Source organism: Panthera tigris, chromosome D3 (genome assembly GCF_018350195.1).
Source record: "Panthera tigris isolate Pti1 chromosome D3, P.tigris_Pti1_mat1.1, whole genome shotgun sequence".
Lineage (NCBI taxonomy): Eukaryota > Metazoa > Chordata > Mammalia > Carnivora > Felidae > Panthera > Panthera tigris.
Genome location: NC_056671.1, coordinates 48,435,494 through 48,450,165, shown reverse-complemented (window position 1 = coordinate 48,450,165; position 14,672 = coordinate 48,435,494). Strand labels below are relative to the sequence as shown.

Sequence of the window (14,672 nt, the reverse complement as noted above, 5' to 3'; positions counted from 1 at the left end):
CACCTCCTCTGTAAATAACAATTCCTAAAGGCAGTTTATGTCCTCTGTAGTGGAAGTTTCTCCACGGTCAATAGCCTAAAGTGTTTTTACTGTAGTGCACACCTAGGTTGTGGTCTTGGTTTATGGCTATGCAGCTCTGGTAAGTTTCAGTTTTGGTTTCTTTGTGTACAAAAGATTAGGCTCTAAAATTCTGTCACTCTTAGCTCTGATACTCAATTAGGCATAGTCTACACACACACCAAGTGGTAAGCATAGTGTGTAAAGAGTAAACAGACCCAGGGGCGCCTGGGTGGCTCAGTCGGTTAAGCGGCCGACTTCAGCTCAGGTCATCATCTCACAGTCTGTGAGTTCGAGCCCCGCATCGGGCTCTGTGCTGATGGCTCAGAGCCTGGAGCCTGCTTCGGATTCTGTGTCTCCCTCTCTGACCCTCCCCCGCTCATGCTCTGTCTCTCTCTGTCTCAAAAATAAATAAACATTTAAAAAAAAAAAAAAAAAAAAAGAGTAAACAGACCTGGATTCAAATTCCCTCTGACACCCATGAGGTGTCTGGCATTGGACAAATTATTTACGCTTAGAAACCTCTTTCTTTATTTGCTACCTATTATGACCAACAAAAAGAATATAAATATGAAAGTGTGTATAGCACGTATGCCAGTGATTACTGATTAGTTTCCACTTACCAGCAAGTTTTCACTCTTGACAGTTCCTCTATTTTAATGCTTTTTTGACTGTTTCTAAACAATCTTCACTGACAAGAATTTAGTTTTTAACAAATTAGGAGGTGATTTCATTCAAACACATTCATTAAGTACTTTACAAGTATATGCAGGATGACAATTTAGAACCGACAGAAAATGTATCCAGTGGCATACACGGCATAGCCTTAAATATATGTGTATATATATATATATATATATATATATATATATATATATCTTGTAGAATACAAAACTGAAACAGAACTTCATCAAAAGTGAAGAACATGATCTTTCCACAACATTCTTGATCAAATAGAACATTGGCTACAAAAGAGCCCCTATCATTTTGCTAGGGGATACTGAAATTTTGAATCAAATGCTTCACTCCTATACCATCTTTGCAGGTCTGAGATCCAAATACTACTAATAAAATAAACAGAAGACAATATAATTACGAGAAGAGTTCACTCCAAAGAATGTGAGATGTGTCTTTTTTCCCGGCTGAAAACTCCAAGACACCTTCAGTTGAGGAAAGAAAGCAGAACACTCAAATTTATAATATGCTGAAGAGTCACAAAGCAAAATCTTTACGTAAATCATGAAAAACAGCCCAAACATGTAGACCCTTCCATAAAAAGTGGTCACAGGCTAACTGCAGCATTCACACACTGCTTCAGATTTAAGAATCGCATGCCTCTGATCGGTCAACTCTGGCATTTACTGGGAATGAGTGGTAATCTTCTAACTGAAAACTACAACCATCACACATCTAAAGATTGTGAGGGAAGCAGCATTATTCATTTCTGGTACTAGAAAAGCAGTGAACTTATTTTAGCTAGCTTAAATTTAAAATCCTCTTTTAGTCTTAACACACAAGAACTTAAACTTTAAAAAAAAAAGATATGGTTATCTAAGCATGTAGATATATAAATTGGTCTCTTCTGCACATGAAAATAAACTTTAGTTATATTCTATCTTCCCCCACCTAGGAGCTAGTGCCTCAAAGGTCCTCCTGAATATACTGTTCCAGCTTTCACTGTGTCACTTAGGTGAAAAGATTCTTTCCTTAAATATGGAAAGAAAAACTGTTGCAGTAATGACTCAAAGAGGCGATATCAATTGTAAAGCCAAATCACTGCCCTGCCAAGTCGATTATGAAAGGTTCTCTTAGCTGAGTTTTTTAAAGCTAACAGCATGAAGGCACAATCCGGAGCTGCGACGTTTCCCGTGTCACCACTGGCTGGAAAACCTGGAAAAGGTGATCGACATACCTGGAGGAAGCTGCAAATTAGCAGGCAACTGGATTGTTGTGGTGTTGGGGGCTTTCACAGCGACTATCTGAGGAGCAGGCAGCGGAGGACCGCTGCTGAGTTTAGGAAGAGCGCTGACAGAAGCCACTTTGGTCACCAGGGTCCCCACGGGGGACCGCAGGGGCTGGGACACCGTGGACTCCACACAGACACTGACAGGAGCCTTAGTCACGGCGCCCAAGGCCACTGGAGTGCTCTCCACCCGCACAGGGAGAGTCCCAGCGGGGGCCATGGTCACGGTCCCGGAGGCGCTCACACCGGCGGGAGGAGCGGCGCCGGCCGGTTCCGTGAGACCCGCGGGCATCCCCCAGGTGGATCAGCGGCAGCTGCGACGCTGCCGTTCCGGGAGCAGAGGCGAAGGGAGGCTTGACAAGCTGCAGCCGACTCCAGAGCAGTTCCGGCTCCACAGCATCGCTAGGGAGAGGCGCAGGGGCCGCGACACAGAAGTCAGTGACGGACGCCGGCTGGACACAGACCCGCGCGTCCCAGACCTCCCTCCGGTTAGTGCGGCCCCGGCTGCAGCAACATCTGCCTGGCCGCTCGCCGCTTCCTCCGGGGAGCTCACACGTGCGCCGGCTCAGCCCGGCGCCTCAGCCTCGGGTCCTGCTACAGCGGAGCCCGGCTGCGCGGTTCCCGGAAGGGCGTCACTTCGGCTACCACCACCCAGAAAAACTCTGCGTCCCAGTTCCCCCGCCAGAAATTTAAAAACTACAAACCCGGAGCGCCCCAAAGCCCCCTACACACACTCGGCGTGGCCCCACCGCGCGGCCACGCCAGCCATGTTTATATAGCCACGCGGAGACCTCGCGCACGCGCACAGGCCGCCGCCGCCGCCCCGGGCTTCCCCCGGAATCCGGCTCTGTGATTGGCCACATACTGGAATCGCGCTCGTGACGTCACTAGGGACGCCTCCAGAGGGCGTTAGAATCTTCCCCAGAATCAGGAGGAAGGTGGGTCAAGTTGCCAAAAATCTACCGTGTGGGAGGGGCGGGTCGCACTTGGAGAACTGCGACATTCGCGTTCCTCTTCTTGGTATTCCCAGTTGTATGTTCCTTTAAAAGCCAGGAGTGTAATTTCTACACGCTTCTACTTTTTTAAGGAAAAATGTGGCGGACTGGTTTCGGAGAGCGGTTTAACTCAGTAAGAATCACGCTTCCTCTGTTTTTCTGCGGGCTTTGCCCTACAGCGTCGCCAAACGAGAGTTACAGTTGACATTGTGAAAAATTGTCCTTTTCTTTCTTTTAAATATGTAAGAATGGCGTCTAATTTTATAGTCTGTAAAATATGTCTATTTTCATATGACTTTAGAGCTGAACTGCCCCAAGGGAAAATCTTTTTCTTCCTTTGTGCGGCTATTGATGTCTGTCACCTCTAACGTATTTAAATTGTTATACACACGTAAACATTTTCTCCTTGAAAACTGGGACAATGTCTTATGATTACCACATCCTCAGATTCGAGCAATTAGATCTTAACTGCAATCTTAGATATTATTTGAAAAAGTGTAGAGTGTTTGTTAAATGAATCAATAAAGCCCAATATACAGAGAAACTTGCTTTTTAGAGATCTAGTCAGAGAAGATGCCTTGATTTCAGGCTTTTGTCATAATACTACGTTTGTAGGACCCAACACTATACGGAAGGAGATTTTGCAAGTAGGCAGGCAACCTGACCTTTACAGCTTCTGGTTTTCTCTCTCCCTGTGTATTCCAGTGGACAGGATCTACTCACAGCCCTCACACTTAACTACATTTGCTGTTTCTGCCATCTCAACCAGTCCAAATCAAGAACCCATCTTATGAATCAAATCATTTACAAACTTCCCCATTCCATGAAGACTTACTTGATCACATAGCTTCCAGAAAATTTATAGTGGAATTGGGGAGAGGAAAACTAAATTTATCGAGGGCCTCTTGTGTGCTGGTCACTAATAGATACATTTTCTTGTTTCTTTCTTTTTTTTTTTTCTTTTTTGAAACAACCACTTCAATGTCCTAACTTAAAAACTGCAGTTAAAAGACTAATTTTCCAAGAATCTGGGATTCAAAACAGTCTGTATGAAAGCAAAGTACATCTCTTTCTATATCTCCACAAATATCTGATTCATCATATATATGCACTCTGCCCTTGCAAAATGCCTTGCACATAAAAGGTGTTTAGTAAATATTAAATAGATCCATGCAACATTTTCAGTGAAGCAAAATGGTCTCATGGATTCGAATCTTAGATCTGCTTTTTTACTAGCTGGGCAAATTGTTTAGCCTTGTTTTTTCTCCTTACAGTATAATTCAGTAAATACTTGCAGAAGACTCAGAGTTTGCTCTAATGACTCTCCCTTTCCAAACTTTCATTAGACCCCACCCCCAACTCACATACTTTGTTTAGATATGTAAATAACCTCAATCAAGTTACAAAGAAGCTTGGCTGAGGAAGTACACTTTCTTTTTAAGTGACCTTGAACATTTTGTTATACTTGTTTATATTTGCTTCATTATTTGTGTCATTGATGGGAACTCTAATATTCTAGTTGCAAAGAATATACTTCTTACCCAGCACAGGTAACTACCGTCCTGAATCTGGAGTTTAGTAATAATTATGTTTACTACATTTCCTTTCTATAGAAACTTCTATTAATGCAGCATACATAGGAAGCAAAATGCATTTTATCTATTTATGTAAGAAAAGAAAAAAATGCAGGGGAGGATTATACCTTGATTTTATTTTGTCTATCTGTTAAAATATTTGTAAAATTAAGGCTGTTGAAAATACTTATTCATTTACCTTCTGTCTTAGTCCATTCGGGCTGTTGTAACAAAATATCACAGACTGGTGGCTTTTTTTTAATTGAATTAAAGTTGATACATAATATTATATTAGTTTCAGGTATATGACATAGCGATTTAGTATTTTTATACATTATGAAATGATCACCTAGATAGGTCTAGTTATTGTCACTGTACAAAGTTATTGTAACATTATTGACTGTTCCCTATGCTGTATATTACATCCCTATGACTTATGATTTATTTATTTTTTAACTGGATGTTTGTACCTTTTTATTTATTTATTTTGAGAGAGAGAGAGAGCATGGTAGAGAGAGAGAGAGAGAGAGAGAAAGAGAGAATCCCAAGCAGGCTCCATGCTGTCAGTGCAGAGCCCGACAAAGGGCTCAAACTCACGAACTGTGAGATCACGACCTGAGCTGAAAGAGTTCAACACTTAACAGACTGAACTAACGAGGCACCCCTGGATATTTGTACCTCTTAATCTCCTTCACATAGGGGGATTAGGTGATGGGTGGTTTACAAACGGCAGAAACTTATTGCTCATTGTTTTGGAAGCTGGAAATCTCAGATCAGGGTGCCAGGATGGTCCGGTGAGGGCTCTCTTCCAGATCACAGACTTCTCCCTACATCCTCACATCCAGGAAGGAACAAAGACTCTCTCTGGAGCCTCTTACATAAGGTACAAATCCCATTCATGAGGGTCCCACCTTCATGATTTAAGCAACTCCCAAAGGCCCCACCTAGTTAATACCATCACATTTGGGAATTAGGCTTTCAACATATGAATTTTGGGGAGACACAAACATTCAGACCACCTTGTAAATGAGGGACTAAGTCAATTGTCCAGATACTCTGATCATCAATTCAGGTAATGAAACAAAACTGTGAACAAATACAGAATTTAAATTTCCATTATTTCACTATTTTACACACATATACACACACACTTAAATTTGGGCAAAACCAAAAGCTAAGGGTATGATTATTGGGTGGACAATGAAAATTACTCTTATTATCCTTCTGATTTTCCATATGCCTACAGTCTCTTCCAAAAATGCAACTCTTAATCTTGGGGTTGTGAGTTTGAGCCCCATGTTGGGTACAGAGATTACTTAAAATTAAATCTTAAAAAAAAAAAAAAAAGCTTACTACTCTGTAGATGTTAAACAGGAAGGCTTTATCTGTGAAATGAAATCAGCTGAAAAATCTGCCTGAGAAAACCTAACTATTTGGCTAAGATGGTGATGGCCTCAGCTTCAAACTGAGTCAGAAACAAATGGCCTCAAGTTCTGAACCTTGAATCAGGTCCAGTATCTGTGCTTTTACATAAAAAAACACATTTAAATACTTCTCTGCAGTAGAACACATTCCTATAACACCATTCTGTCATTTCTTTCGTCTTAAAGGAATGCACCTTAAACGCTTAAGTTTGTCTTCATTAATGACTTCCATTTTTAATGCCTTCACTAAAGGTTTAATGAAGTTTCAGACACTTTTAATGCTCCTACAAAAAATGGATATGATTGAAAGATTCTATCGTAAGAGATGTATCACACTATGGAATACGAATCAGTCATTCAGTTTATACTTGTACATTTATGGAAAAAGGATCATGGTATATTGTTAAATGAAAAAAGGAGGTTATACAATAGTATATAAAGTAGGATTCTATTTTTTGTAAGTTAAAAAAAATTTGGGGAGTGGGCACCTGGGTGGTTCAGACGGTTAAGCGTCCAACTCTTGATTTCAGTTCAGGTCATGATCTGACAGTGTATGGGATGGAGCCCCATGTTGGGCTCTCCCTCTCTCTCTGCCCTTCCCCCACTCATTTGCACAGTGTCTTTCTCTTTCTCTCTTTCTCTCTGTCTGTCTCTGTCTCTGTCTCTCAAAATAAATACATAAACTTAAAAAAATTTTAAACTAATAAGCGGGTAGATATATGCTCAGAGGAAAATCTAGATTATACAACCAAACTGTTAACAGAGGACATCTATTTGGAGACATTCTAAGTGATCATTTTCTCTTTATATTTGTTTATTTTCTAATTTATTTGCATAATCAGAAGTTAATACAAGCTTTTTCTTAAAATATATGTTCTTAGCGACAACTGAAATCTTTTAAGTATAGCTAAGTCCTCCCTGGTCTCCACCTGCCATAGCACTCAGGAAACCACTGAAACTGGGCAACTATATTAGCCTGCTTAAGCTATGCCAGGCAGAAGCTTATTACAAACACTGCCTTAACCTGGGAAGATGGGCATTTTCTAAAAGTGTGAGTACTCCCTTCCTTTCATTTCATAATTCAGTATAGAAAACGTCATGACGGCCTAAGAAGCCATAATCTCACAAATGATCTTCTATTTTCTAGAAGATTCTGCAGTCACAGAACTTTTTACTTGTATTGTCTCTTTTAGCACTCATTCTCTTGAATTATACCTTCTTAGAAGATCCTCTTCCCGGCTCCCTTCAGTCATTCATTCACATAACCAGTGTTCATTGTATGCTTGCTCTGTGCTTGACAGTAAAGAGTATATCAATGAAAAAAATAAAAGATAGAAATCCCTGTCCCTGTGAAGCATACATTCCAGGGGAAAGAGACCATAGAAAAAGAAGCCAATAAGGGGAAGGACAGAAGAGGAAAGGCCGGAGAAGTAGGGAAAGGAGTTTTGTCTTGTGTGTGTATTCTCCACACAGTAATAGGAAGTCCATATTTCAGCTCTCTGTTCTTAGTCTGTACTTTCCTTGGGTGAAAACATTTAATTTGATGGCTTAATTTCCATCTATCTATATGTTTATGATTTTCAGACCTATCTATCTATCTTTGGCCCAGATTTCTCTGCTGGCCTCCAGTCTTATATAGACAGCTGCCTACTTCTGTCTGGATGTTTCACAAGTTCAAACTAAATTTATTATTCCACCTTCAAACCTGCTTCTTCTCCTGTGATTCCCTATCTCAGTGAAACAATCAAATGTTTTACATATGCCTAGGATGTAAAATTAGGAATTGACCTTGACTCTTCCCTCTCTTTCACTCATTTCAGTGACTCATTAAATCCTGTCAATCCTGGCATCATATCTGTAATATCTCTGGAATCCATCAACTTCTCTCATTACCACTGTTATCTTAGTTCAAGCCCAAGTACACCCACTTAAATTATGCTAACTGGGCGCTCTCAATAACTCCTGCATTGCCCCTCCTTTGTTCTGTTCTCTACTCTGCAATCAGATTTTTATTCAATATGTTCCTTTAAGCATTAACATTGCAATTATTTTCATTATTCTTTGATTTAGGATTATTGTTCTTTCTTACTGAAAGGAGCCTAAAAAGAAAACTATTACTATTTTTAACTATTTATAATTCCATCATTCCACCTGAATTCTTATTTTGCATATTACTTTCTAATCCTTGCCCATTATAGGCTTACTACTATGTGAAGTATACATTTCTATATCATTTAGAATCAACTGTACTTAAGTAATTTTCCATGCCTAAACTAAACATTTAAATCAGGTCATGTGCATAATTTCATACTTCTAAATGTCTTTGTAATTGTCATTTTATGCATAATATTTATTAAACAAGAACACATAAATGTTTGCATATATAATTACAAATTATGATGAATGCTACAAAGGAAAAGAAGAAGGTACTTTGAAAGAAGATAATGGACAGGATCTAATTTAGCTAGGGAGTTAGGGAAGTGTTCCAGGAATTAAAAGAATGCCAGAGAGACTGGTGCAGAACAAATCAGAGGAAGAGTTGCCTAAATGAGATTGGAGAGTAGGGTCATGTGATGTGCAAATGAAAGCATTCACTCTCTCTTTCTGTATGTATGTGTGTGTGAGTGTATATGTATACATACATACATACATACACATATATTCAATCCTCATTACTCACAGATTCCACATTTGCAAATTCACCTACTTCCTAAAACTTAAATAAATAGTGCTGTCCAAATCAATACTTATGGTACTCTAGAGGTCTTTTGCAGGCATGTGCAGAGCAGCCAAAAATTTGAGTTGCCAAATGCACATGTTCCCAGGTGAGGTCAAACAGGATGATGCTGTGCCTTCTTGTTTCAGCTCTCATGCTGTAACCAGTTGTCCTTTTTGCTGACTATTTAGTGTCATGCTTTTCATATTTTTGTGCTTTTTGTTGGTGATGTCTCTGCTTAAAATAACCCCCAGGCATAGTGCTGAAGTGTTGCCTTGCGTTCCTAAGAGCAGCAAGGCTGTGATGTGCTTTACAGAGAAAATATATATGTTAGATAAGCATCTTTCAGGCATGAGTTACAGTGCTATTGGTTGTGAGTTCAGTGTTACTGAATCAACAACATACATCAAATAAGGTTCTTTAAACAGAAATACACAAAGGGGCACCTGGGTGGCTCATCTGGTTGACTCTCTGACTCAATTTTGGCTGAGGTCATGATTCCCAGGTCATGGGATTGAGCCCTGTGTTGGGCTCCATGCTGAGTGTGAAGACTGCTTGGGATTCTCTCTCTCTCTCTCTCTCTCTCTCTCTCTCTCTCTCTCTCTCTCTCAATCTGCCCCCACCCCCACCCTTGGCTCTCTCCCCACTGTGTGTTCACTCTCTCTCTCTCTCTAATAATTTTTTTTTTATTTTAAAAAAGGAAACACATAAAACAAGGTTGTGTTCTGATGGGTAGAAGAAAATGTTATGACTAAAGGCTTACAGGAACCTGACACTGTGCTTCCCCTTGAAGTGATGATTGAGTATTGGTTAATGTAGGGTTCTGTAACTTAATACAACATAACTACCATGGATCATGAGAATCAACTCTATACACACTTTTTTCCCTGAACTACCTAAAAGTAAGTTGCAGACTTGCCCCCTTCTTCCAAATACTTCCTTGTCTATTTCTTAAAACCAAGGACATGCATTTGCATTACCAAAATACAATGAACATTAGGAAATTTAACATTAATATAATCATTTAGTCAATAGATCTTAAATCAACAGCTCTTTTTCAGTTTTGCCAAGTGTCTCAATAATGTCCTTGATCACATTTTTTTTTCTAGTCCAGGGTCCAATCCAGAATCATTCATTACACACAGTTTTGTATCTCTTTAGTCTCCTTTAATCTAGAGCAGTTCCTCTGCCTTTCTTTGTTTTTCACAATATTGCCATTTTTGAAGGGAATAGGTCATTTATTTTATAGAATGTCCTCAACTTGGACTTGTCTATTGTTTCCTCATGATCATATTCAGGTTAGCATTTTGACAGAAATAGTGCATGAGTGATGTATTCTCTATATCACATTAAGAGATACATGATGATGTAAGTTGGTGTTACTATTATTTACCTTAAATTTGGCTGCTTGTTTATGTTGGTATATTTAAGGTTTGTCACTGTAAAGTTACTATTTTTCATCTTGTAATTAATAAGTTCTTCACAAACTTTGACCTGTTAATTTTAGCATCATTTATTGGCTCTTGACTGAATCAATTCTTACTATGATGGCTGCAAAATGGTGATGTTTTAAAACTCATTTCTTCTACATTATCATTTGACATTCTACTGGCAGAAGTAGTTTTCCCATTTCTCTTATGTATGTATTGGTGTGGATTTATACAGTCTTTTTCAGTCAGTGGGCTATGGCCAGTTACCATCATGATTATCTTGATTCTCAAATTATCCCAGATTTGGACAGTAGGATCTCCTTTATGGTATCTCCTGTATCCTTTTGATGAATCTCCATCAATTTCTTTTTTTTATTTTTATTTTTTTAATGTCTATTTATTTTTGAGAGAGAGGGAGAGACAGAGTGCCAGTTGGGGAGGGACAGAGAGAGAGAGGGAGACACAGAATCTGAAGCAGGCTCCAGGCTCTGAGCTCTCAGCACAGAGCCTGATGTGGAGCTCAAACCCACGATCCATGAGAGGATGACCTGAGCCAAAGTCGGATGCTCAACCGACTGGGCCACCCAGGTGTCCCCCCCCCCCATCAATTTCTGAGTAACTTACATTCTTCAAAGATCATTCTAGTTATTATATGGAGAATGGACTTGGGGAAGGCACAAGAAGAGACAAACAAGTTAGATGGTTCTTGCATCAGGCCACATGAAAGATGAGGGTGGCTTGAAACGAGGTGTTAGCAGTGGACAGATTTGAAGGTAAAAATCTATGGATTTTTGTGGTAAATTGAATAAAGTAGCCAATACTGAGAAATGTTAAGGACTTTCACATTTCTAGCTTGAGAAACTGGATAGATGGTGATTTCATTCACAGTGATGGGGAAGATTGGAGATGGAGCAGCTCTGATGGAAAAACTCGAGAGTTCAAGTTCAAAAAGGATCAAATAGAACATGAAAGTGAAATGCAGGCTAGGTGTTATATTACCTTTCTGTCTGTACTTCCTGACAAAGTAGAGATTATTGAAGTAATGGGACTGGATGTTATCACCGAGGGAGAGAAGGTACAATAAAGAGAGAAGAATCCACTTCAGACCTCAACATTTAGTGGGAGCCTAGAAAAAGAAGCCAATAAGGGGAAGGATAGAAGAGGAAAGACTGGAGAAGTAGGGAAAAGAACCCAAAATGGTTAAGTCAGGAAGCCAAGATAAAAGTTCACTAGATGAAATGCTGAGAGGTCATTAAGACTTTACTCTGTCTCTTTTAGAACGCTACTCTAGGAAAACAGGGATCTTTTATTGTTGTTCACTGCTCTATCCCTATAGCCTGGAACACTGGCTGACCCAAAGTAGGTGTTTCATAAATATTTGTTGCCTGACTGAATGAATTTGTAGATTATATATTTTTGTGGTACTATTGCATTGATTAGACATAATCTCCAGAAAAATACTGAATAATTACAATGATATGCTTCGCTTCCTAGTCTTCTTGATATAGTATTTCTTCAGGTGGTTTAGTTGTCTTAATGTTTGCCTCTCTAAAGCAAAAATTTGAGGTCCTTCCATACTTAAAAACTTTCCATGGCCCACCTCAACTGTCATCACCCTCTCCTCCCTCAGTGCCTCAAGAATAAAACCCAAATGTAGAATAGAAGTCCTATCACAGTGTGACTCCTGGTTGGCGTTCCCTCTAGCGACCTTCCTTTCCCAAACCTGTCTTATGATGCTGTGCTCCTCTGGCCAGGCAAAGAGGTGGGGGACGAGCTTTCCCCAAGGAAGTCTTCTTCAACCCTCCCTAGCAAATACCCTCCAGTGTGTTTCTCTTCCTCTTGGTAGATCCTCTTGATATATCCCTTACTTTCCTAACTCCCAGTAGACTCTAGGTTCCATTCAGAAGGGCCTGTGGGAGCGCCTGGCTGGCTCAGTCAGTGGAGCATGCGACTCTTGATCTTGGGATTGTGGGTTTGAGCCCCATGTTGGGTGTCAAGATTACTTAAAAATAAACTCAAAAAAAAAAAAAAAAGAAGAAGAAGAACCTGTGTTATTTTGCTGTTTAAACTGCAGTTTGGGGCACAGTACCATGAGGTTTAATGGTAGGAAGGTAGGTCAAAGTCCCAGGCAAAACTGCGTTGAAGCTTCCCACCTACCATCACCTCTCTTTCCAGGTATTTCTTCCAGAGACTCTTCTCTGTCTTCTTCTTTTTTTAATGCTTATTTATTTTTGAAAGAGTGCAAGCAGGGGAAGAGCAGAGAGAGGGGGAAGGGCGGGGTGGGGGATGGACAGAAGATCCTAAGCAGGCTCTGTGCTGACAGCAGCGAGCCCAATATGGGGCTCGAATTCATGAATCCCAAGTCGTGACCTGAGCCCAAGTCTGATGCTCAACTGACTGAGCCACCCAAGTGCCCCAGCTCTTCTCTGTCTTTCACATTCCAACAAGTTTTGTTTTATATCTTCCCTGCACTGTCAAGTAATCCCAGCCCATGCATTTCATTTTGGTTACATTGTTTGGTGATAAGGTGTGATCTCCTCTTCTCTTGTTTTATTTTTAAAGGAACTTCTGCATGAGAAAAAAAGATTTTAAGGGTTTTTTTTCCCAAGTTTTTAAGACCTAAAAATTGTCGGCCTTACTGTCTCCTACAGCTTTTGTATATGTTAATCTGGGTTTAAATTCAGATTTGCAAAGTACATTAGTATATCAAAAGCTCTGAGAAGACTTGCAATAAAGCAGCTGTTTTCAAACTTTTACATTTTGGCAACTTTTACACTATTAAAACTTATTGGGGACCCCAAAAATCTTTTGTTTATATGGATTATATCTATCAATGTTTACCACATTAGAAATTAAAACAGAGAAAATTAAATTATTGATTTATGAGTCCATTTAAAAAATAGCAAGAAAAGCCTCATTATATGTTATATTAGCCAAGAGTCCAGTCAAGGGACAGATATCACACCAGTTATTTGAAGAGGGAAAATGTAATAGAAAGAATTATTAACTAGTAGAAGAACTGCCAAGTGGGTAGAAGAGGACTCTAAGGCATCCAGAAGTAGAAGGTGCAAAAAAAATGCATTTAGTCCCTTCAGCTAGAGGGAGAGTGAACATTAAAAGAACCAGGATTAGGAGAGGGACTTCTCTATGGCTGAGATTCAGGCTTCCTCAAAGAGAGTATGGAGCCCACAGTCCAACAGTGAAGCAGAAACTTGCTGCAGGGAATTGGGCCATTGCTGATCTATGAAGCCACTGAAGGTGGGAAAATCATGGCCTGAGGGTAAAGCTGGAATTCATCTGCACCGAACAATAATAATAACAGAGTACCAGAATCCAGAAGTCAAACGTTTACCTGCTGTTATGGCTCGGCAATATCACTTCAGTGCCCTCTATTGACGAAGTGTAGCATGGCATCAGCTGTCAAAGGAAAAAATGCTTTCAGGGTCCAGCTCTGTTATCACAAAAGAGGGCAAAGAAAGGTGGATTTGTAGCTGAGAAATAAGAAAGTAGCACCCATATTACCATAAACATTTTAAACAAAAAACAACTATTTTTAAAAACAGTGAAAGTATATGTTTTATATTTTTGCAAATATCTTTAATGTGTGGCTTAATAGAAAACAGCTGGATTTTATATTTACTTTGCATTCAGTTTGCTGCAACTGGTTATTTTGGTTCAAGTCTATGAAGAAATTCTGGCCTCACACAGAGTTAGAAAAGGGGAGAGTATTTTAATAGCCTTTTCAGATTGTCGGGGATATTCTTTGCTGCTGCATCAAACTTAACAAGTAGCAGTTTTTTAAAGTTTAGTTGCAAAGTGGAAGTTGAAATCATATCAGTTAACTTTTCATACTTTATAATATTGGATTGCATTGGTTGCATTGGATGTCTTTGAACGGATCTTTTACCTGTGCATGATTTCATTGTATCGAGCATGCCTTTGGAGAATATTGATTCACTGAGTTACTCAGATCTTCCAAATGTTGACATATTGCATTATACCATATCGAAAAGTCATTATTTCTCAATAACACCACCAATCTCATCAGCTTTATGTATTTGGAAACTGTCAATCTCACAATAGTATATACAGGTCTTCCAAAATAATAATTATTGCTTAAAGTTGAACTTTGTCATTGGCAATAAATGCTTTCAGTTGTTTTTGTTGAAATGACAGGTTTACTATTCTCATTTTTGAGAAAATGGTTGCTAAATACCCAATCTGAAAAAAAAAAGTCATTTGTCAGTATGTTTCAGAGAAAACACTGTAAAACATGTTTCCTCCTTGAAAGACATGATGGTCCATGGGAAAAAAAAAGTGGTTAGTTCAGCTGGCAATTCAGACAATCACATAAGTGTTTTTTCTCAAGTCAATCATCTTACTTTGGTAAATAGCAGAAGTACTTTATGTGTAATTCTTACTTTATTACACAGAATAGTTAAAAGACATGCAATTTTTACTGCTTCATCAAGGACATTCATAAGGGAAATTGCCTTGAAAAAAATAAAAACAA

General features: G+C 39.3%; 1 protein-coding gene across 6 annotated transcripts in view; it reads right to left on the bottom strand.

The window, feature by feature from the left end:
* Nucleotides 1–2,767, bottom strand: part of TAF4B (TATA-box binding protein associated factor 4b) — a 179,480-nt gene extending 176,713 nt beyond the window's left edge. For 4 of the 6 annotated variants that reach the window (XR_006209724.1, XR_006209725.1, XM_042961503.1 and 1 more), the window contains exon 1: nt 1,970–2,767. Coding sequence is in view for 3 of the 6 variants with exons in the window: in XM_042961503.1 (XP_042817437.1) it covers nt 1,970–2,312 (343 nt within the window). In the remaining 3 variants the exon portion in view is untranslated. The remainder of the gene's footprint in view (nt 1–1,969) is intronic. The other 2 variants (XM_042961502.1, XM_042961504.1) reach the window with 2 other exon arrangements.
* Between the last annotated feature and the right edge of the window lie 11,905 nt (nt 2,768–14,672).